The 22,565-nt window shown below is 55.0% G+C and overlaps 1 protein-coding gene across 1 annotated transcript in view; it reads left to right on the top strand.

Annotated features, from left to right (window-relative positions):
• The window catches only part of Plxnd1 (plexin D1), a 39,683-nt gene that overhangs the window by 9,110 nt on the left and 8,008 nt on the right, over positions 1-22,565 (top strand). The window contains exons 2-22 of the mRNA XM_051203787.1: positions 4,764-4,940; positions 6,958-7,089; positions 7,292-7,392; positions 7,481-7,610; positions 9,004-9,181; positions 9,279-9,387; positions 9,700-9,802; positions 13,827-13,931; positions 15,874-15,963; positions 16,114-16,207; positions 16,665-16,819; positions 17,281-17,432; positions 17,972-18,071; positions 18,170-18,309; positions 18,569-18,736; positions 18,818-18,908; positions 19,093-19,350; positions 19,444-19,593; positions 20,265-20,379; positions 21,814-21,921; positions 21,994-22,106. Coding sequence (XP_051059744.1) covers positions 4,764-4,940; positions 6,958-7,089; positions 7,292-7,392; positions 7,481-7,610; positions 9,004-9,181; positions 9,279-9,387; positions 9,700-9,802; positions 13,827-13,931; positions 15,874-15,963; positions 16,114-16,207; positions 16,665-16,819; positions 17,281-17,432; positions 17,972-18,071; positions 18,170-18,309; positions 18,569-18,736; positions 18,818-18,908; positions 19,093-19,350; positions 19,444-19,593; positions 20,265-20,379; positions 21,814-21,921; positions 21,994-22,106 — 2,769 coding nt within the window. The remainder of the gene's footprint in view (positions 1-4,763; positions 4,941-6,957; positions 7,090-7,291; positions 7,393-7,480; positions 7,611-9,003; positions 9,182-9,278; positions 9,388-9,699; positions 9,803-13,826; positions 13,932-15,873; positions 15,964-16,113; positions 16,208-16,664; positions 16,820-17,280; positions 17,433-17,971; positions 18,072-18,169; positions 18,310-18,568; positions 18,737-18,817; positions 18,909-19,092; positions 19,351-19,443; positions 19,594-20,264; positions 20,380-21,813; positions 21,922-21,993; positions 22,107-22,565) is intronic.

Genomic DNA, 22,565 nt, shown 5'->3' with positions numbered 1-22,565 from the left:
GCACTACCCTGGTCCATTTGTCAGAGGGACCACCATTTGTATGGGACCACCCTCAGGAACTTCTTATGGGATGGGGTGTGGCTATCACGGAGCACCCCCCCCCCATCTGACAGGCTCCATCCCAGCACATCAGGGAAGAAGAAAACCTCCCCATTGGTTGCCATGGAGGTGGAGGTGAATGGGGCGTTCTGGGCAACCCAGTAGCTGTTGTCACCCCACAATCAGCTGTGTGACACCTCTGAGCAGTTATGAGCCTTCCATGCAGGAAGGTGTCCCCAGGCCAGAGCCAGCTGCACTGTAGGCACCTGGGGTGGAACCTGCTGTCTTTAAGGTGACCATGGTTGTCATGGCTCATCCTCCGCTGAGTGCCTACTCCGGTGGTATTGAGGTCTGGCGGAGTCTGTGGGCAGGATATGGCAGGCATACAGTAAGCCCCCCAGCAGCTGCCTTCCTGGGAGAGAAGAGCTGTATTCAGCTGCAATTACTGAGGGAGTGAAATCAATAGGGCAGCCCTTTAATGGAGAGTGGGCAGCACTGAGCTTGGCCCCAGGAGGCAGCCAGCTCTATTGGGAGGGGCTGTGTACTCTTCAGGAAGAGCTGCAATCAGTGGCCATTACCTTCCCCATTTCAGAGAGGGACAAACTGAGGCTCTTTCAGGAAACGGAGCTAGCTGCCAGGTTTTGCCTCTCTGTGCTCTTTTCCTTGCTTCTCTAGCACCCCATGGCTGCATTGCCTTCCATCACTCTGCTTGGAAAGGAAGCAGCTGAATATAATCACTTACACCTTAGTCAAAATTAATTTCCCCTCCTTTGTAAGCATCCACCCAAGAGTACTCCAAAGGAACCCATCAAACATACGATGTACCTGAATAAACAGAAGTGTTGGCCAGTACAGTATTGTCACACAGAAGCGTGTGTGTGTGGTTGTGTGCACATGCCTGCACACATACATGTGGAGGCCAGAGGACAACCTTAAATGTGTCCTCACAGATTTCTGAGAGTAGGCTAGGCTTGCTGGCCAGTGAGCTGCAAGGACCTGCATGTACTCCCACTGAGTTCTGGGAGTGCAAGCCTTTGCCACCAACCTTTTTTTTTTTTTTTTTTTTTTTCCCCTTAAATCACGGGTTCTGGGGATTGAACTCAGGTCCTCATGTTTACAAAGCAAGTTGTCCAACCGAGTCAGCTTCTCACCCCTGAACTTAGTTTTTCAGAGTCTCACCAAGAAGATTGACTAAAACCTTGCAGCCTGGTTACCTGGAGGGGAAGGAGGTGGGGCTAGCCTAGCCATGCCAGGGGCAGACACTGGCTGCTTCGGTGTGGGGCACCAGTAGGAGAGGACAGTGGGGCGTGTTTGAAGAACCGCAGAGAAACTGTGTGGTAGGCCTTAAATGCGGGCAGTGGGCAGAATGGAGGCCAAGAGGCCTGAGCAGTTGGCAGGATGAAATCCTGCAACCTCCGCACACCCTGGGGACAATAGGGTTTCACAGGGCATGACGGTGTCCCAGGAATGGTGGTGTGCTGTGCCACATAGATCTAGGGGTAGGCTGGGGTTATGAGGGCCTCCTCAGTGAGTGGGTGCTAGGGGAGAGACTCCAGTCTGTGGGGCCCACACCTCAGTCACCAAGTTCAGCACGGCCACTCTCAGCTTGAGTCATTTGCAGTCTGAGGATCCCTCCCCGCATAGATCATTCCAGCCCCTGATGTTCACTTCTCCTTTAAAAAAAAAAAAAAAAAAAAAAAAAAAAGAGAAAGAAAGAAAAAAGCTTTTTTTTTTTTTTTTAAGATTTTATTTTTAGGATAAGAGAAAAAAAGGTTGGGGGAAAGGCTTTTTCGAAATTCCTTCGGCACAGAATTAATGGCTTGTGAACGTCAGGGCGGGCTGCGGGAGTCAGTTCCCAGCCTTTCCACTGCCTCCCCTCTCACCGTGGCCCACAAATCACCCCCAGCCCAGAGCCTGCTCTGCCTTTCCCAAGACCCCCACCCTGGCTGGACAGCCCAGCAGGGCTCAGCAGAGAACCCCAGAGCTTCCCCCCCCCCCCCCCCCCGGGGTCTCCCAGAGCTCACATCCCACAGCAGGGGTTACAATTTTAATTTGAAAAGCAACTTATTTAATGACGCAAGTAACTAATCTGTATTCACTGGAGAAAGTTATGTAAGTAGTGGGAGACATGGTCTCAGTGGGATGGGACAGCCATAGCATTGTGGTGCAGGACATCTGGGGAGGAGCCCAGCCTGGGGGCAGTTCAGCACCCATGTCCAAGGTCAGCTCAGCTCAGATTTGTCCAGGACAAAGGCAAACGGGTTAGGGCCTGAAGCAGAGGTCAGGAGTCAGTGACAGTGTAAAGTGATTTTGTTTGCACGGTTTCACTTGCTCTCGGTCAGCTGAGGTCTAAGAATATTAAATGGAAAATTCCAGAAATAAATAATTCATAATCTTGAAATCACTTGCCGTTCTGCGCGTACCACAATGAAGTCTTGAGCTGTCCATCCCTACCCTCCATCTGAATCTGGGCTATGCCCAGCGTTTCCACCCTGCCTTAGCTACCCACCAGGCAGCTGCTCGGCAGTCACGGTTACTGATCTGTCCCCAGATGCCAGAGCTTCGATTTCATGAGCCTTATTTTTCTTAAAGTGCAAATATATGATGGTGGCAATTTGACACATCACGGAAAAGCTATGAAATGCTTACTCTAGGAAAAAGGGTCAAAAGTCTTGACATAAAGCTGCCGAGGTCTTCGGTGCAGTGAGATTGTGAGCCAAAGCCCCCTCTTCCCGCACTCCATTGCTGTATTCTGCTATTGTTCCTTTATCCCTGCTCTTACTGAGACGACTGATAAACTCTTATAGGGAGATATGTATGGGACCGAACTGTGCATAGTGGGGTTGGTCCTTGTGTTTTCTGACATTCCCAGAGGACATGGGGCATAGTCTCGTGGGAGCACTCCTATGTAGCAACCTGGCAGACAGCAGTGGGAAGGGAGAGAAGACAGCCGAAGGCAGGACCGGCTTGTGACACACAGACACAGTTAGGTGGCTGGAATGGAGAACGGAGGGCGCTGAAGGCTGGGGTCAGAGGAGCCCTGTTGAGGTGCATGAGGCCACAAGCTTGGGAATAGGTAGCTTCTCTGTGCTGGGCGAATGTTCTGCCACTGACCACCACAACAGAGAACCTTACCCTCAGATCTACCCATGTGGAGGCAAGTGTCTGGAGGTCAGAGGACAACTTTCTTGCCGCCCATGTCGAGGCAGTGACTCTTTCGTTGCCTATGTGAAGTTTGGAGGAATCTCCTGCTCTACTTACCATCTCTCCATAGAAGTCCTGGGATTACAGATGTTCACGCAACGGCTTCCACAGACAAACTTGGGTTAGGAGGCCTAACTGTGCCTGCTGAACTATCTCACCAGCCCCCATTCCCCTTCTTAAAATTCATTCTTTTATTTAAAATTTTCACACAATATATTTTAATCATATTCTTTTCCCTCCCCAGTCCTCCCCCTGTCTTCTCTACTCATCCAGATCTCTCCCCGACTAGCATAGAACTCACTAGCAGCCATGCCGGCTGCCTGTTGTTTCCCAGGGAACCCACCTATCTGCCTCTGCAGCGCTGTGCAGTGTGTGTCCGCGCGGCACTCAAGCCCTCATGCTTGTCTGGCAAACACTTTACCAACTAAGCCATCCCCAGCCCTCAAATCCTATTCTGTTATAGAATTAGCAGTCGGTGTGTCTGAGGGACCTGATGGTGTCTGCTAGCCCTGTCCCTGTGCCAGCTGAAGACCTTGCCCTCTGCAAGCTTGGTCCATCTTATCCAAACCCCCTAAGGGAAGTATGTGCACATGCCCATTTTGTAACTGAGTAAAGCAAGGCTCAGAGAAGCAAAGTGACGTGTTATGCATAGCCTCCCTCCGGGACACATTTTGCCCATGGGATTTAGCCCAGGGTATCTGAGCCCACCCCTTATCTGGTTTGGGGCTTGCAATCTCTCTCTCTCTCTCTCTCTCTCTCTCTCTCTCTCACACACACACACACACACACACACACACACAGAGAGAGAGAGAGAGAGAGAGAGAGAGAGAGAGAGAGAGAAACAATCCCAAGAAACTAAGGGGTGGGAACAGAAGCCAGAACTTTGAGAGAACGCAGTGGGATTGGAGGGGTTGCCTCTTGGGTGTCAGTAGGTAAGCTGAGTCAAAGATGACCTTCAGTGACTTTATTTGGGCCCTTCTGGCCTATGCTGTGACTGGCCAGGGGGACTGATGTGACAGGTATGTGGCTGTCACTCAGTTCCAATTTCTGTGTTTTTTATTCTGAATTGGGATTTCCCTGTATTGCTCAGGCTAGTTTGAAACTCCTAGGGTCAAGTGGCTCTTCTGCCTCAACTTCCCCACCCAGTGTCTGAAACTGCAAGTGTGCACCCTTGTACTGTACCTCTAGTCTCTTAAAAGCCAAACTGGCCAGCCTGTCTTCCCTCCCTCCCACCCTCCTTCCGTCCCCCTCCCTCCCTCCCTCCCTCCCTTCCTCCCTCACACCAGTCCAGTTCCCATACACTGTAAACACCAGTCATCTCCTAGGAGTAGCTGTGTCACCTGAGGTCAAGGCTAGATCTGGGTAGGGTCTGGGGGTCTGTTAAAGCTTGCCCTCTGCTTGGAGCGGGGTGGGGGGTTGGGGGTGGGGCTTTAAGCAGGGACTGAAAGCTGAGATCCAGCTGTGTGTGTAAGCAGGGAGCCAGAGAAGGTTCCAGGGTCTAACCTGCCTTGTCTCCATAGCTGCAGCCGGAGCAGCTGGATTGTGGGGCGGCCCACCTGCAGCACCCGCTGTCCATCCTGCAGCCGCTGAGTGCATCGCCTGTGTTCCGTGCTCCGGGGCTCACAGCTGTGGCTGTGGCCAGTGCCAACAACTACACTGCTGTCTTCCTGGGCACCGCCACAGGGAGACTCCTCAAGGTAAGTGCATGTGATAGGAGCCCCCCAGGGGTGGGCCACAGAAGGGCAGTGTCACTGTCCTGGTCAGGTTTCCTCCACAGCTCCACAGTGGCCTGACACGGAGGGAGGACCTGGCCTGAGAGCTGTCGGCATCTTGTGTCAGAAACCCTCCTGGCTTAGAGTCTGTCGCCCTGTAGTGGCTTCTTGACCTTTGCAGTGCACATGATGTCTCTGGGCCTCAGTTTCCCTACTAGCTGCAGTTGTTGCGGGACTTCAATGAAGGAGGCCACAGCCCTGCTGGCCACCAACTCAGGGGTCCAGTTTATGGATTAACTCTGCTGGCAACCACCCTGCAAATTCTAGAGCTAAAGGAGGGCAAGAAGTTGCTTTTCTTACCCCCGGGGTATGGTGGACACAGGGGACCACCCCTGTCTTTACCTCCCCACCTCTCTTCAGGGAGAGTAAGCCTCTGAGCCAGGCCCAGGCTAATTGACTCAGAGCCCATAATCTAATTCCCTTTGGCAGCTGCCTGGGTGGGATGGGGTGGGGCTTGAGCACTACAAGCCTGGCATGGAACCACCAGTTGTGGGCAGTGAAGACCCCAGGGCACCAATAGGCATTGCTCAGCTTCAGTCCCTTGCTGGGTGAAGGAGGTGGCTGCCAGGGCCCTGTGTCATGGTAAGATGGGTAGCATCTGCCTTTGACTGCTCTTCCATGCTGTGTGACCTGAGGGCATAGGCTGCCTCCTTTGGATTCAGACTCTATCCGCTGAGGAGAAATGAGGCAGAACAGGACTGTGGTCAGAGCCTGTCCTCTCCACCTTCTGCCCATAAAGCTGCCGTCATTGGGTACCTGCTGTTTCCACAGCACCTCAAAGGGTGCATCACAGGTACCATGTCCTTTTGCTCTCGTGCCAGGACATAGCTGAGTCTACCCCAGATTGACCACATAGCTAAATGTGGTCATTGCTTTTCATTTTTAGTTGATTTATCTGTGCAGTGCTTGGGGTGGAACCCAGGGCCTCAGTGGTGGAGCTAAACTCGGGCACGCCCCTGGCCACCCTACTCCTCAGCCTGTGGAAAAGTCACACACCAGTCTGCACAGGATGGTGTCTTTCCTGCCAACCCTTTCCCTGCTTGGAGCTTCTCTCTCAGTCATCAGCTAAGGCCCAGGGCTCAGTGCACACCCAGGGAGTGGAAATGAATTGGTGTCTGTATATGGGGGTGGGGGTGTATGTGGTGTGAGAGCAGTAACCATGCCCATGCCAGCATCCCAAGAGGCCTCCCGCAGCAGGGACAACTCAAAGGCCAAACTTAGGCCTGTGGGGAGAGCACGGTGTGGACCTGGGACACCCCAGGGTGAAAAGGATGGGGGTACTCTTAGGAAGGGGTGTGGCAAAGACGAGGCAGGCCTGGGTGGGGTGGTACGCGTAACCGGGGAAGCAAAGTGGAAAGAGGCGGTGTGGGTCATCAATGCATTGAATGCCACAGCCAGTTTCTCCTGCAGGGAACCTCTGCAGGTTTTAGAAACCCAGAGGAAGGTGAGTGGGCGGGAGCCCCAGAGGTCCAGACCACCAGCCCTCAGATGAATAGCGAGACGCTTGAGCACCCAGCACGCTGGCATGAGAGGGGGGGCCACAGACAGCAGGGTTTTGGCCGTCCTCAGAGGGACGTGCAGAGGGGCCTGGGACCTTGCCAGGACTCCACTTGTCTGTCCACTCTCGTACCCTCAGCCCTGCAGAACAGGCCACCATCCTCCATGACTCTTAATCGCTGGGTAAACTGAGGCTCAGGGAGGGAAAGCAGCTCATTGATTGTATGTGAGCGCAGCCTCCCAGAGAATGTTTTGGAAACTGCAGGGACTCGGGCAGGGAGTTCCTGGTGGGGATGCAACAGTCTGTGAGAGTAAGGGTGCTGCACCTAGATGCCTCTCTTTCCCTTTAACCCTGGGCAGGAGGGGAGAGGAGACCTCAACCCGGGGGAAGCCTGTGGGTGGCAGTCCTGGTTGGTGTCAGTACGTGGTGGTCTTTCCTCCACAGATCAGCCTGAATGAGAGCATGCAGGTAGTAAGCCGGCAGGTGCTGACAGTGGCCTATGGGGAGCCTGTGCACAATGTCATGCAGTTTGACCCCATGGATCCTGGTTTCCTGTACCTGATGACATCCCACCAGGTAAGGCAAGCTGTAGCCAGTGGCTTTGGTGCAGGCCTTTGTGTGTGCTGACCTCCCGATGGGGCCACCTCTGCTCTTCATATCTGGGACTCCATGCTTCAAGGGGGCCATGTCTTCCCCACATAAAGCCTCCAGCCTTAGCTACCCTAGCCTCACAAGAGAGGGTGGCCGCCTTGCTCAGCTGGGCCCCCTCTGCCCGCAGATGGCCCGAGTGAAGGTTGCAGCATGTGAGGTGCATTCCACCTGCGGGGACTGTGTGGGCGCAGCCGATGCCTACTGTGGTTGGTGCACTCTGGAGACTCGGTGAGGCCCCCCGCTGTGATGGTGGGGCGGGGGGGGGGTGTTGAGGGCAGTGGCTCTGACCTGAGACTTGACCTCATGGTGCCTGCAGGTGCACGCTCCAACAGGATTGCGCCAACTCCAGTCAGCCGCACTTCTGGACCAGTGCCAGTGAGGGCCCCGGCCGCTGCCCTGCCATGACGGTGTTGCCTTCTGAGATTGATGTGCGCCGGGACTACACGGTGAGTAGAGCCACACCAGCACAAAGCCTGGAGGCACACAAAGAACAATGACAGCCAGGCTCCGGGAAGCTCACTGCAAGGGCCAGGCATCACCTCCATGACCAGGCCACCTCATCAAGCCTCTATCATGGACTCTTAGAGGAGGACCTAGTCACAGCTAGGACCGTACATCCTGGGTGACAGAGCATGGCACAGGGCCACTGCTGGTATTTAAATTGTAGTTTCCGAATATGCTGAGTGGGGTACACTGATGGGGAGGTCAAGGTCCCTCTGTCCTTTTCTGGGTGTGCTAGCAGCCATCATCTAACCTGAAATGGTTAGGGCCAGGAAAGCTATGCCTGCAGCATGCTATGCCTGCAGCATGCTGGGTGGTCCAGCAGCCTGGGTCCTTCCCAGCTCCGTCCTATGTCACCCTGAGGGGTTTGGTTCAACCAGTCTACCCCACCAGATTGCATATCATCCCTGGCCTTATCCCTGGGCAGCCTGGGGTAGACACGTTTATTCATTCCCTTATCCATTCACATAGTTTTGAGCATCTATTGTGTGCCATGCATGTTCCTATTCTGGAGATAGAGCCCTGGCCTGGGAGGAGCCAGTGTGCTCTTGGAGGGAGAGAATGAGACAGGTAAAGTGTAGAGATGGTGCTGTATGGAGAATAGAGTGGGGTGGGGTACAAGGGTCAGCAGGATAACAGTGCAGACCAGCCTTGGGCTGGGAGAGGGGTGGAGTGAGTATGAGGAAGAATAACCTGATGGGAAACTACAGTTCGGAGGCCTTGTGTAGGCAGAATATTTTGTTCCCCAGCCAACTCCCAAATAACCCAGGTGTCTGGGGTATGGAGTGGGGTCCAGGTGTCTGGGGGTGGGGTCCAGGTGTCTGGGGGTAGAGGGTAGGGTCCAGGTATCTGGGGTATGGGGTGGGGTCCAGGTGTCTGGGGATGGGGGGATGGGGTCCAGGTGTCTGGGGTGGGGGGTGGGGTCCAGGTGTCTGGGGGTAGAGGGTTAGGGTCCAGGTGTCTGGGGGTAGAGGGTTAGGGTCCAGGTGTCTGGGGTATGGGGTGGGGTCATGGCAACCATGAGCTGCAGAGACCTTCCGGTTTTGAGACCACAGGCCAGTCTGGCCTTGAACTTGTGTCAGTCTCCTGCCTCAGACTCCCAAGTGCTGTGATTATAGGCTGTGTCACAACACCTGATTTTTCAGAGCTTTTGTTACCTCTGAGATAGGAGCCTCAGATGGGAAAACTGAAGCCCAAGGGTTATTTTCCTTAGAGAGCCTTAAACTCCCTAAAGGGAACCACTTTTGTGGAACACTGGGGCAGGGTCAGACAGAGGCCCTGTGATAGGATCTGTAAGGGGCGTGGCCTGGGCCTCACCTGAAGGCATCTCTCCCCCAGGGGATGATTTTGCAGATCTCAGGCAGCCTGCCCAGCCTCAGCGGTATGGAGATGGCTTGTGACTATGGGAATGATGTTCGGACAGTGGCCCGGGTACCTGGCCCTGCCTATGACCATCAGATTGCCTACTGCAACCTCCTGCCCAGGGCCCAGTTTCCATCCTTTCCTGCTGGCCAGGGTGAGTGCCTGGCTGTGATGCCAGCTCAAGGGTGGAGCCCTGACAACCCAGCTACAGATGTGGATGAAGACCTCTTGTATCCTTGATCTCTTTCCAGACCATGTGACCGTTGAGATGTCTGTAAGGATCAAAGGCCACAACATTGTCTCAGCCAATTTCACCATCTACGACTGCGGCCGAATTGGACAGGTCTACCCCCATACAGCGTGAGTGGGCAGTGGGAGGAGGAACAGCCCCCCCCTACCCCCCCGCTTGGAGAACAGCTGCAGACTCTGGTACACACAACAGACAGGACCCCCGCATCCTTCCCTTGCATAGAGCAAGCTCTGACCAGCCAGGCCCCTGCAAGCTGACACTAGGCTGGTAGAGGCAGAGGGGACAGAAGATTCCGTCTGTGTCTTCTTTGCATACCTCTCATAGTAGGGAGCTCACTACCTTACAAGATGGCCCATCCTTCCCCCAAGACACTGGGATCAGACTTCTGGGGCCCAGCTGAGGGTGGTTCCCTTGTCTTCCAGCTGTACTAGCTGCCTGTCGACGCAGTGGCCTTGCTTCTGGTGTACCCAGCAGCACTCTTGTGTCTCTAACCAGTCTCGGTGCGAGGGCTCGCCAGGCCCCACGGTAAGCCTTGTGGTTTTCTTGCTTCTCTTGTTAGCAGAGTTTCCATGTTAGTAGCTCCTCTGTCCTGGCTCCGTCTTTGGCATAGTGCTAACAGTGGTGAGGAGCTGGGCACAGCATGCTTAACTGACCCACCGTGGCCGGGTGAGCTGGTTGCTTTTTTCTTTTCCTCCCCTGCCTGTGACTCTCACTGGGTTACTCCAGAAAGGCCAGTTCTTAGAGGCAGCATCTCAGGGTTACAGTGTGGCCTTCTGGAAAGCCTGAGCCACGCTGTAGCCCTGCTCAGCGTGTGGCCACTTCCGTCCACAGCTGATACTAGGGGTGGGACATTGTTGTCCCGTGTTTTCTGTTTGTTAGGCACTCCAGGCCTTTGTCCTTGTGGCTCTGAGAGGAGGTGGCTTGTTCAAGGCCATCTGGGAGGCAGAAGGCTTGGGCTTTGAACCCAAATCCTTCTCCTCTTCCCTTCAAAGTCCAGAATTGGGCGCTAAGACCCTGCCTCCGTTCCTGTGGTGTTTCACCTCTGCCCCGGGAGGCTCCTCCCTCTTTCGAGGACCACACATGAAATTCCCTAGACCTTGGCAGGTGAATAGTGGTGTCCTAAGCTCAGCCATGCCCCCTTTGCACTACACTGGGGCTGTGCACCCTGAGGGGCTCATGTGGCCCCTGGTGCTCTACTAGATCAAGTCACCAGACTGCTGGTCATGTCTCAGAGAGGTGGCCCAACTTCAGGCGCTGGGATTAGAGAATGCCATCAAGCCCTGTTTGACACAACAGGGGGCCACAAAAACAAGCGCAAGGAGGAGCTAGCACAGCCTCAGCCTGACTGTCAGGCCAGCCTTCAGTAGCATGCAGCAACCACACCCGCCTCAGGGTGCCCACGGAACAGGGGCCCCCTCTGGCAGGCCCAGGAGTGACTTTGGCCGTACTGGGGAAGCACTGGGTGTTGGGATATAGTCCAGGTCCATCATCCCCGTGGCTCTGGGGTTTAGGGGTATCTGGGTTGTGGCACTTCCTTACCCACAATCCCAAACTGCATACACAGCAGGGACTTGGTGACAGCTGGAGACCAGAAGTGTCCACTGCACCTGCCTTTTACATGCTAACCCTGGAGGTCCAGGGACCTCCCGACAGTCTATCAGCACTTACTGAGTGCTTATTGTATACTCAAGTCTGTGCTAAGAACCGGGGGAAACCCAGTTAGATGTAGTTCTGTCTTTCCCATCATAGGCCAAAAGCCTTAGCTCTTACTGTAGCTGTGTGATCCCAGGTCAGCTACAGGCCCTTTCTGTTCTTTTTCCCTCTGTAAAGTGAAGCCCCCCCTTAAGGGCTGGAATAGAATTGCGCCAGGAGGCAACAACCCTATAGTTAGCACATAGATGATTTTAGAAGCTGGGAGCTCCTGAGCATGGTGACCAGGAAAGACTTCTCCTAAGAGGACTTTTGGGTGAGGTCTTGACATCTGCATAGGAGCTCACCCGCTGGGAGGTGTGTCTGGCGCTGGCAGTCAGCCTGCTCTCCCCAGGTCTGCCACTGTCCCTCAGGGCAGGAGTGGGCTGGCCCGGAGGGGCTGTCGTAGAGTATTACTGTAATCTGGCAGGAGAAGAGGCAGCTTCACCAAGGCCTGTGCAAGATCTGAACCAGTGCTCGACTTGGCATTTAATTAAGTGCCAGTTAGCTGTGGAGGCGCCAGGCCTCCTGGGCAGACGGCGGGCAGAGAGAGGGTCTGCATGTCCCCCCGGGAGCCCTGGCTCCTGGAAGGGAGGCACTGAAGGTTGTGCTTGCGGTCGTGTGTGTGTGTGGTCCCAGTGGCTCCCAGAGAGGCAGCTAGGGTTGGCTCCAGAGAAGAGGAAGCAAGGTGCCAGGTGTTCTGGGCTGATGCTGGCTCTCCGAGGGTGGTGTGACGTCAAGCTTTGGAAGCAGGATGGGAAGTGGTAGCTGGATCAGAGCCTGGCATGTTCCAAACCACAGGGTGGCACAGTGCTGGAGCCAGTGGCTGAGTGGTTTGATGGGAATTGACAGCCATCGGGGACCGTGGCCTAGGCCACAGCACGTGACTTGGTCAGTGGGTCCATCACTGCTGACAGGAATGGGACACCAGGACTTGTCCTCTCGTTCCGGGCACTCCTGCAGCTCCTTTTCTCCCAAGGCACATTTGGGGTCCTGGCCACGCAGCTCTTTTCCCCCAGCAGTTCCAGCCAGGCAAGGAGAGGCTCGGTGCCAACCTACATGAACTAGAGTAGGTTCTACACACACCTACATGATGGTAGTCCTCGACCCCTTCCCCTTCACTCACCCCTGCTCTAGGTGCGGGCAGTCACAGCTTCCCAAGTTTGCTAGGGCAGCCTGACAGCCTGGGTAGAAACAGGAAAGGGAAGCCTGTGCCTTCTTAAAGGAAAAACCCAGACCGGCTTCTGGTCCTTAATCAGCTAATGCCAATGAACAGAACATGGTTTACCTCAGGCACCACGGAGTTCAACTGTGGCAACAGGGGTACCCTAACCCTTTAGGGGATACTGGGTTCGGGCCCTTCATTCTTGGCGCTGGTGATCTCAGCAGCTGGGGCTGGTTGGGGACCCCTTCCTCCCAGTACAACGTCCTTCCTGGTTCCACAGGAGTTGTAGTGTTGAGACTGTCCAGTTACAGGACCCAGATCTGCTGCCTGGATGGTTCTCTTAGGGCAGGATGAGCTTAAGGATCCAGGTCAGTCTTCTCATCATGGGCCTGTTGAGGGCTAGTCCAGGCCAGGCCAGACTCAGGGTGATGGTGGGCTTGGGAGAGCGCTGACTGGGATGTGGGCTTTTGGAGGGAGGTCAGGACTCAGCCAGGTGGCTCTACACATCTTGGTGGACTAGGTAACAAGCAGGCAAAGGTAGTGAGTGACTCTTAAGTGACCTTATGTGTTCTCAGTAAGACCTCCAGAGTCAATTTCTTTGTCTTTAAAATGGGTATGGGGTTCTCAGGCTAGAAGGATCCCGCCTGGTACATGGTGAGGTCACTCAAGCATGGTGGCCTGCTACCGTTGTTCTTAACTTTTTGCTGGAACCCTGACAGCTTCTCAGGTTCTGGCTCGACTGGGGTTCCTCCAAGGGGAATGTCCCCTGTGTGATTAGGAACATTAGTAATGAGAAGTGTCCCATGACTGCCCACCCATCTGTAATCTCAGTACCGAGGAGGCTGAAGCTAGAAAAGGCAAATTTAATGCCAGCTTGGGTCACTTAGCAAACACATGCATGGTGGATGGGAGCTGGAGTTGCAGATGGGAATGGTGGCCCACATGTGTGACCCTAGTCCTTGAGGCCAGCCTGTCTGAACAACAGAGTGAGACCCTGTGTCAAAACAGAAACAGGGAGAGGAGAGGAAAGGACAGAGGAAAAACAGTGGCCCAGGAGAACGGGCCTTGTCCCAGACGGTGATTTCAGGTGTGCACACGGGCTTATAGTCCCACCCAACCCTGTCCTAACCCTAATCTTTGCCCTGCCAGATGTGACCAGGAGGTCCCTGGCTAGAGGGTCATGGTGGTCCCAGGGTTTGTGACTGCCCCCTGGGCCCTGTGACTTCTGGCCCCAGGAGGTCAGATGTTGAGGTATGACTACATAGAACATTGATGCTCCAACGCAGATATGGTCCCCGACATCCTGCACAAAGGGATGCGGAGAGGGTGTAGCCACAGCCCTTGCCTTCTCTGCCCAGTTGTGCTTTATTTTTGTTTTGTACAGTAGGGTATGGTCCCTGAGAGCCACGGGGACTATTTCTAGCTCAGTGGTGTGTGTCCTGGAAGGTTGAGTCCCAAAGACCCCAGTCACTGAGAGCTCACCCCCCAATGCCCAGGCACTCTGGATCTGAGGAACAAGTCCAGGAGGCAGACTCCAACTAACTGGAACGTTTTACCCCAGCTCCTGTTTCCTCATCTAGAAAGTGGGGCTGAGGCTGCTGCTATGGAGGCTGCTGGCACCTTGGGGGGCAGAACAATGTTGGGGTGGGGACTCTGGAGCATCATATTTGATCCCCTCCTGTGTTTGGTCTGCAGAATCCTCAGGACTGCCCCCAGATCCTGCCCTCACCCCTGGCACCTGTGCCCACTGGTGGCTCCCAGGACATCCTGGTGCCTTTGACCAGTGCTGGCTTCTTCCATGTAAGTAAGAGGCTGGGCAAGCTCTGTCCTGGCTTCCAGAATGGTGGCCCTACTTTTCTTTCTGAGCCCCGCTCCAGCTGTGTGAGACTTGGAGCAGGAAGACCAGGCTGATGGGGGACAGCAGGCAGCCAGCAGCTGCCAAGGGAACCCTGGCCCATGCCCCAGTACTCCTGCCCTGGAGGCTCCCTGACATCGTGGCCCAGCCCCCAGCCCTAGCACCACAGACTAGGGAAAGATGAGGTCCATGTGTGTTCTGCCTACCCTGCCCAGGCTGAGCAAGACCCTGGTTGCTCTAAGCTCTGTGGAACACGCTGTCTTTCCCAAGCATGGCCAGAAGAGGCCATGCCCCTGATTCCCACGGTGTAGAGGGGACACTGAGAGGAAGTGGTGGTGGGAGATGGGATGTGCCCATCTCACCCGCACCAGGAGGAGTGCAGAGGGGGGGGGGGTTGATGAGATTTGGAAAGATGCCAGCCTCCCTAATTCCTGGGACATGCCATCTGTCACTGCCACGCGGGAGTTAAGGCCCATGATGGTTGTCACACATGGGGGCCACGTGCCAGGCATCTGGAATGTGTCAGGAAGCCTTTTATAGGGGAAGAGCTCTTGGGGGCCAGGGTAGAGCTGCCCTCCACCCGAAGGCCTACCCTGCCAGGACCAGGTGGGTCACAGGAGCAGGGTGGGGAGACTCTAGCCCAATTTGGCCCTGGCTAATTCTCTCCAGCTGTGTGGCACCCTTGGGGCATTCTCTGCTTCTATCAGCCACAGGAACCCCCCCCCCCACCCCGACCACGTTTCTAGATCACTGGGAGGCCTAGACACAGGGCAGCTCTGCAACAGGCTGCTCAGCCATGTCCTTGGGAGTGGACCCACCTTCAACTCTGCACACTGAGAGCAGAGCCAGCATTTGGGCCCTGTCAGCAGCTTCTTTCCTGTGTTAGTTTCCGGCTAGGACCCCAGGAAGAGGAGGTTGTCTTGCTTTTTCCTCAGGGTGTCACATCTGCCACCAGCAGGGACATAAACAGGAAGTACTGGCACATGGCTGCTGGGGTCTTGGTCTGTTGTCACTCAGCAAATATTTGATATCACTCTTGAGGGGAGATGGAGTAATTGGGCCCAGTGTAATGTGTTAACATTTATTGAGCACTTCCTGCATACCATCCATAGCAAGACACACATTAGACACCTGTATATGTCAGCCACGAAAACATAGGGCCTGCACTTTGCCCAGCTGGCCTGTTCACGTAACACAGCTAAGAAAACCAAGGCTCAGAGAAGCAAAGCCATCTGCATGAGGCCACATAATGAACAAGTAAAGGTGGGGTGTAAAGCTAGGCCTGTAGGAGGCTGAACCTGAGCTTTCCACCAACTCCGCTGCTCTTAAGGGTGTAGAAAGGGCCCTGTGGTCAGCTAGGGCCTTCCCAGTGGGTGAGGCGACATGAGGAAGCAGGACACTTTCAGGACAGGGCAGGCTTGGGAGTAGAACAGGTCCCTCTGTGCACGCCCTTACTGCTGAGGGCAGGATTGGAGTGTGGGGGGTCCTGATCCAAGGGGGCCTTGGGGAGCCAGGGGCAACCACAGCTAGAGTTTAGACACTGATGATGGTAAAAGGAGACCAGCCCAAGCAGAAGCCCTGGCACATGTCGCATGAAGGTTGACGGGGTGTCTAGGGTTTAGCTTTGCGGGACAGAGACTCAGTCCAAAGGCAGGTGAAGTCTAGAGCTGAAGCGTCAGGAACTGCCTGGCCACTGGGGGTGACGGGGAGTCTGTTCATAGGCCAGAGTCCTCAGTGCCTGCAGTCCTTTACATGATGGCCAGGAAGGAGATTCTGGGGACAAGCCTGGTGGAGTCCCTAGTCCACCTAGCAGGGTGGCAGCTGCCATGACCTTATGGAGGTACGAGGGTGAGTGCTGCTGGTAAAGCCTCTGCCCTATGTCTGTAGGGGGCCTCCCTGGAGTGCAGCTTTGGGCTGGAAGAGAGCTTCGAGGCCGTGTGGGTAAATGACTCACTGCTACGCTGCAACCAGGTGGTGGTAAGTTGCATGACCCCAGCGGGGCACAGAAACGACCACCTCGCCCTCCTTTCCTCCTCGCCCCGCGTGCCTCTGCTCTTTGGTCCCCGCTTCCCCTGCTCTCATTCACCTTGGTGACACCCTTGCCTTTCACACCTCTCAATTTTGCAGTTGCACACGACTCAGAAGAGCCAGGTGTTTCCACTCAGCCTGAAGCTGAAGGGGCCACCAGACAGGTTCCTAGACAGCCCTAACCCCATGACAGGTAAGGGTCACACCTATCCCACCTATCCCACGTGGCCATTGGGAGGGGCCCAGCCTTGGGGGCTCCCCTAGGCAGCCACAAACATCATACCCCATAAGTGCCCAAACACTCCTTGAGACACATGGGCCAGCCCCTCTGCCGTGGCCAGCCCTGCACCAGTGGCCACGTCCCCTCCAGCACCTTACTTCCCTCTGAGCATCTGAGTCCTGTTGGCCCGGTATCAAGTGAGGCCACAAGCCTTTACTGCAAGATTGACTCAGTGAGCCAGGCCCTGTAAGTCTTGTCTGCAAAGTGTGGGAGTGAGTACTTCCTCTGCACAGGGTCTCCTGAGGAAGGAGTGTTGATGAAGCTGGGGGCTGGACACAGGGCTGCGCAGTTAGGAGCTGGCCAAGAACTTGAAGGGTGCTAACCCCAGAGTTGCCTGCTTCTGGCTGACCGTGCTGTCCTGTGTCCACAGTTGTGGTCTACAATTGTGCTATGGGCAGTCCTGACTGTTCCCAGTGCTTGGGCCGTGAGGACCTGGGTCACCTCTGTGTTTGGAATGATGGCTGTCGCCTGAGAGGGCCCTTGCAGCCACTCCCTGGCACCTGCCCAGCCCCTGAGATCCGAGTGGTAAGCACATGCCATGCCAGCCAGGCATCACCAGCACACACAGCTCTCTTGACTCATTGGTTGCTATCTTACTGGGGAAGGTGGGGGATTTGACCCGTTGAGTTTTGTCACAGCAACCCAGGAAATCACCATCCTGTTGACAGCCAAGGGTTCCAGGAACTCACCAGCCTGATTTAGTTAAGAAAAAAAACCTCAGGGAAGGATTCCAATTGGCTTAGCCTGAGTCAAGTGCCCACTCCTAGACCAATGAGCATCTGTCTTAGATGCTGAATTCTGTGGTCAGGCGTGGCCATGGGACCCATGCAGCCCAACCACCAGTTACCTCAGCCCTCTGGATGCTCTGAGACTCCATGCCCTCTGCTAAGTAGAGGGTCTGTGGGCCACCATCTCTTGTGGGTACATGTGACAGTCAGAGGGACACCCAGGCTTCAGACCCTCACTCGTTCCTGGTTCCCTGGCAGATTGAGCCTCTGAGTGGCCCCTTGGACGGCGGGACCTTGTTGACCATCCGCGGCAGGAACCTGGGCCGCCGGCTCAGTGATGTGGCACACGGTGTGTGGATTGGCAGTGTAGCCTGTGAACCCCTGGCTGACAGATACACAGTTTCAGAGGAGTGAGTGTCAGGCCCCGCCAACCTAATCCTCACCCCACCACCCCCACCCTACCCCCGCCCCCCCCCGCCCCCGCTACCTCCCCCACACACACAATGACACATTGCAGTGGCTAGGCTGCCTCTTCTGGGAAGCCCTCAGGGTTTTCCCTGCCACATCCTTCTTGCTCTGATGAGAACCACTTGATACTAGCGACATTTGGGAGAAGTCTGCTTTGGGGTATAAAGATCAGGGTGCAGCAGCTGGGCCCCAAGGCCTTTGGGGAATTCTGCAAACAGGAAATTAGCAGGACTTCCTGTTGGAAGGCTCTGAGCCGGGCTTGCAGATAATGGCATCAGGTGGTTAACCCAGCCTGGCTGGGCAAACTGCCTGGTGATCAGAGATCATCTGATCTTAACCCTTGTCTCAGAGCCACAGTTGTCAACCCTATGGAGACCATCTGCCCATGGAGAACGTTGTTGGTTGGGCATTCTGGAGCATGAGGCAGAGGCAGGGGCCGTGGGCAGACACAGGTACTGGCTCACTTTCTGCCTCTCCTCAGGATCGTGTGTGTCACGGGGCCTGCACCAGGGGCCTTCTCAGATGTGGTAACTGTGAATGCCTCCAAGGAGGGCAGGTCTCGGGAGCACTTCTCCTATGTGGTAAGTAGGCTACTACCACCACCCGCCACTCAGCTCCCGCCATTCAGCTCATTCCTCATAAGCCTGAAGCCAGAGCCTAACCCCCTTCTTCCCTGCAGCTGCCCGTGGTCCACTCCCTGGAGCCTGCCCTGGGTCCAAAGGCAGGGGGCACCAGGATCACGATTCGAGGCAGTGACCTCCACGTGGGCTCTATGCTCCAGGTCCTGGTGAATGACACAGACCCCTGCACGGACCTTATGTAAGCCATGCCTGCAGCTTGGCAGCTGGGAGGGGTGAGCCCCTCCATAGGTCTCATCAGGGCATCCCTTGCTCTGTCCCTCCTTGGCTTGGGGTGGATGTGGGAAGGAAGAAGGAACATGTCTGAGTTGAACACAACCCGAGCCAGCCTGTGGCAGTGCGAAGAAGAATCTGGGCAGAAGACAAGGCCAGGGCACCTGTAGTGGGTGAGCACCTGGAAAGGGCCAGTCATCTGCTCACCTGCTCATGACTCCCCATAGACGCACGGCTGCCAGCATCACCTGCACTATGCCTAGGGGCACCCTGCCAGCTCTAGTGCCTGTGTGTGTGCGCTTTGAGAGCCGAGGCTGCGTGCATGGAAACCTCACCTTCTGGTACATGCAGAACCCAGTCATCACAGCCATCCGCCCAGGCCGCAGCCCTGTCAGGTGAGGTCCAGACCCACCCATGCCCACTCTGTTCCACTGTCCAGGCTGTGGGGAGCCTGACAAGTCTTGTTGTCTCCTCAGCGGTGGCAGAACAATCACTGTGGCTGGTGAACGTTTCCACATGGTACAGAACGTGTCAATGGCAGTACACCACATTGGCCGGGAGCCCACGGTGAGGGGATGGGGTAGATGGGTGAAGGGATGGGGGGTAGGAGGTGAGGCGGTCATGTGTAGCCAGGTTCCTGCAGTTCCCACTTATGTATGTCTGCTCTGCTTGGCATCTCCATCCCCTCCCCCTTTTCCCACATCCTTCCATTTTCTACTCTCATGGGTTCATCCTACCCCCAACCTTACAGCTCTGCAAGGTTCTCAACTCCACGCTCATCACCTGCCCGTCTCCTGGAGCCCTGAGCAATGCTTCAGCACCTGTAGACTTCTTTATCAATGGCCGGGCATATACAGATGACGCAGCTGAGGAGCTGCTGGACCCTGCGGAGGCACAGCGGGGCAGCCGGTTCCGTCTGGACTACCTCCCCAACCCACAGTTCTCCACTGCCAAGAGGGAGAAGTGGATCAAGCATCACCCAGGGGAGCCACTCACCCTTGTCATCCATGTGAGCACCTGGCTGGGAGGGTGGGTAATGGGAGCAGGGGGCAGCTGACCTGGGGACCCCACCCCCATCCCAGCATCTCATCCTCACCCACAGAAGGAGCAAGACAGTCTCGGGCTCGAGAGCCATGAGTACCTCATCAAGATTGGCCAGGTATCCTGCGACATCCAGATTGTCTCTGACAGAGTCATCCACTGCTCAGTCAATGAGTCTCTGGGCACAGCCGAGGGACAGCTGCCCATCACAGTGAGTGGGTGGGGCTCAGGGGGGGGGCAGACCTGGCTTCTGGGTATGGAAGTCGCTAGGTGTTTTCTTTCTTTTTTAGCAATTTGTTTTTCACTTAGAAACAATCTTATTTTACATGTCAACCCCCCATTCCCGTTCCCTCTCCCTCCCATCCTCCCACGCCCCCCACCTCACAAGGTGTTTTCTTGTCCAGTAATTCAGGCCAGCAAAGCAGAGATTTACACATTGACTTGACAGATGGGGAAACTGAGACCCAAGTGATTAGCAGCAGAAGCTATTAAAAAGTAGCTCCTGCACGTTTGGGCGTCACACTCTATATAGAGTGTGGCCTGCCAGCCATTGGGTAGAATCACGGCACAGGGCAAAGACAGTCCGAGGTGGGGTGCGGGCTGCTTTCTGTTCTGCACCTACATACCTCCTGTCACCCCTCACCGGTTCCCAGGACAATAGCCAGACCCCATGAGCTTCCCTGTCACATCTCCTAGGCTGTCACATCACAGCCCTGTACTGAGTCGACCTCTCTGCCAAACCCTGGATCACAGTTTGTCAGATCAGGAGGTCGCTGTGGCTGTCTGTGAGGCTTAGAATGATCAGGTCACATGCCTGGGAGCTGAGGCCTAGCTCCAGCAAAGCCTGTTATGTCACCCCCTCCCCCATCCCACTGTGCACAGATCCAGGTGGGGAACTTCAACCAGACCATTGCCACACTGCAGCTGGGGGGCAGCGAGACGGCCATCGTAGTGTCCATTGTCATTTGCAGTGTCCTGTTGCTGCTTTCTGTGGTCGGTACGTACCCTTCACTTGAGAGAGTCTGAGGGTGGCAGTGGGTAAGCTGTGGGCATAATTAGGCATCCTGAGCTGGGGACAGGTGGCTGTGGCAGATACTGGTCGGAGCTTCTGTGCTCTGGCCTTTGGCTTTGGATGCAAGGCAGAGGAATTTGGGGGCTGCTGGAGATGTTGTTCGGGGGGGAGATGATCCTGTGTGTTTAAGCAATGTATGCAATGTGGCAGAGCGAGCAAAGCCCTACTCCACTGCTCAGAGGACAAAGGTATATTTCCTTGGGGAATGGCCTGTCGGTTCCTAAAAAGTTATTAGGCATAGATATCTACCCAAGAGAAAGGAAAACATAATTAAGAGGGCCCAACAGCCCAATGGCCATCAAATGATAAGTGGGTAATTAAAGTGAGGTATATCTATACAATAGCGTTTTCTGCCTTAAAAAGGAATTAAGTGGCAATACATTCCACAACATGGATGGGCCTTGAAAACATGGAAAATGAAAAAGATAGACACAAAAGGCTACATACTACCCTACTGTTTTCTATTTGAAGTATCCAGAAAGGACGATGATTAGTGATGATTAGTGTTTGTCTGTCTGGAGAGGAAGTGGAGAGCAACCACTTACTGGGTGAGGGTCTCCCTTGGACCGTAAGAACATTATAAAATTGGATAACGCTTATGGCCATGTGGTACGTGAGTAAGCTCCAACACCCTGGCCTGTAAACGGATGGGTTATATACGGTCTGTGTGTGCATTTGGAGGCCAGAGTGTGGCACCTCAGTGGCTGTCACCTATACTTTAAGACAGGATTTCTCACTGGGATCTGGAGCTGACTGACACTTCACCTGGCTCTCTGGGCAGCGAGCCCCAGGCAGGCAGCTACCTTTCTGTGCCTTCCCAGCCCTCAATTTCAGGCTCATGCCCTGCTTTTTGTTGAGTCCTGGAGATCAAGTCCAGGTCCTCCCATTTGTACAAGTAAGCCATCGCCCCAGCTCCCACGTTTCGTTTGTTAAGTTACTATGTCCAATATTAAACAAGCTATGAGGGAAAACAGGAGGAAGATGAACACCCTGGATGTTTTGTTCCTAAAAATACTATCCATAATATTTCTATAATTAATGGGTACTTCATCCCTCCCAGGAAAGACAGGTATTCTATACTGCCTGGAAAACTTTGGAGAAAGCCCCTGGTGACTGCTGTTTGACACATTTCTTCTTCTGAGAAAGGCCATCAAGGGTTTCCCTGCTGGCTGGACCCCAAGCCCTATGTTGTCAGAGAGGGACAAGGGGCAGAAGGGTTGAGGTCACCTGCTTGCCTCCTGCCCAGAGGCACTGAGGCCCATGGGTAGAACCTGCCCTTCCAGGCCCACAAGCTGCATACAGTAGGAACCCACCTTTCCTTGAATCCTGGAGACCTGAAGCCCCCTCTGCCGCCCACAGCTCTGTTCGTCTTCTGCACCAAGAGCCGCCGTGCCGAACGCTACTGGCAGAAGACACTGCTGCAGATGGAGGAGATGGAATCTCAGATCCGCGAGGAGATCCGCAAAGGTGGGTCCCAGGGTTGGGCGGCACTGCACGTGGCTGGGCAGGATCACTCACAGCTGCTGGTCTGTCCCACAGGCTTTGCAGAGCTGCAGACAGACATGACGGATCTCACCAAGGAGCTGAACCGCAGCCAGGGCATCCCCTTCTTGGAGTACAAGCACTTTGTGACTCGCACCTTCTTCCCCAAGGTACACACCCTCCAATATGCATTGGTCACCACAGGGAAACTGAATCAAGGCACCTTGTGGAGCCTGTACTCCTGTCCATGCCACCCTCCCTTCCTTTCTCTCCCTCCTTGAGGTTTGGCTTTCCTGGTGGAAGAAGCTGTCATGTCCCCTGTGCTGGCCTGCCTCTCCTCTCACTGAGGGAGCCAAGCATGGGAGCAATGACCCTCCCAGGTCCCTGCCAGACATCTGGGCCTCCACATGCCTGATTCCACATGCAATAGCCCAAGGAAGCACCTGACCCCACCATTTCAGGAGTCCGCCCCCCCCCCCACACACATTTACAGCTTTTCCCAACTTTAGAACCTCTCAGCCTTCCTGTCTGTCTCCCCTGTCGCACGGCTCAGTGGCTCTTGTTTGCCTCTGAACTGTGCTATACCATGATCTGTGCCCCTTTAGGGACCCTGGGTCCGTGACCACCAG

The sequence above is a fragment of the Phodopus roborovskii genome, unplaced genomic scaffold (assembly GCF_943737965.1).
Source record: "Phodopus roborovskii unplaced genomic scaffold, PHOROB, whole genome shotgun sequence".
Classification (NCBI taxonomy): domain Eukaryota; kingdom Metazoa; phylum Chordata; class Mammalia; order Rodentia; family Cricetidae; genus Phodopus; species Phodopus roborovskii.
Note: the sequence above shows the minus strand (reverse complement) of the source record. Positions and strands in the feature narration are given on the sequence as shown.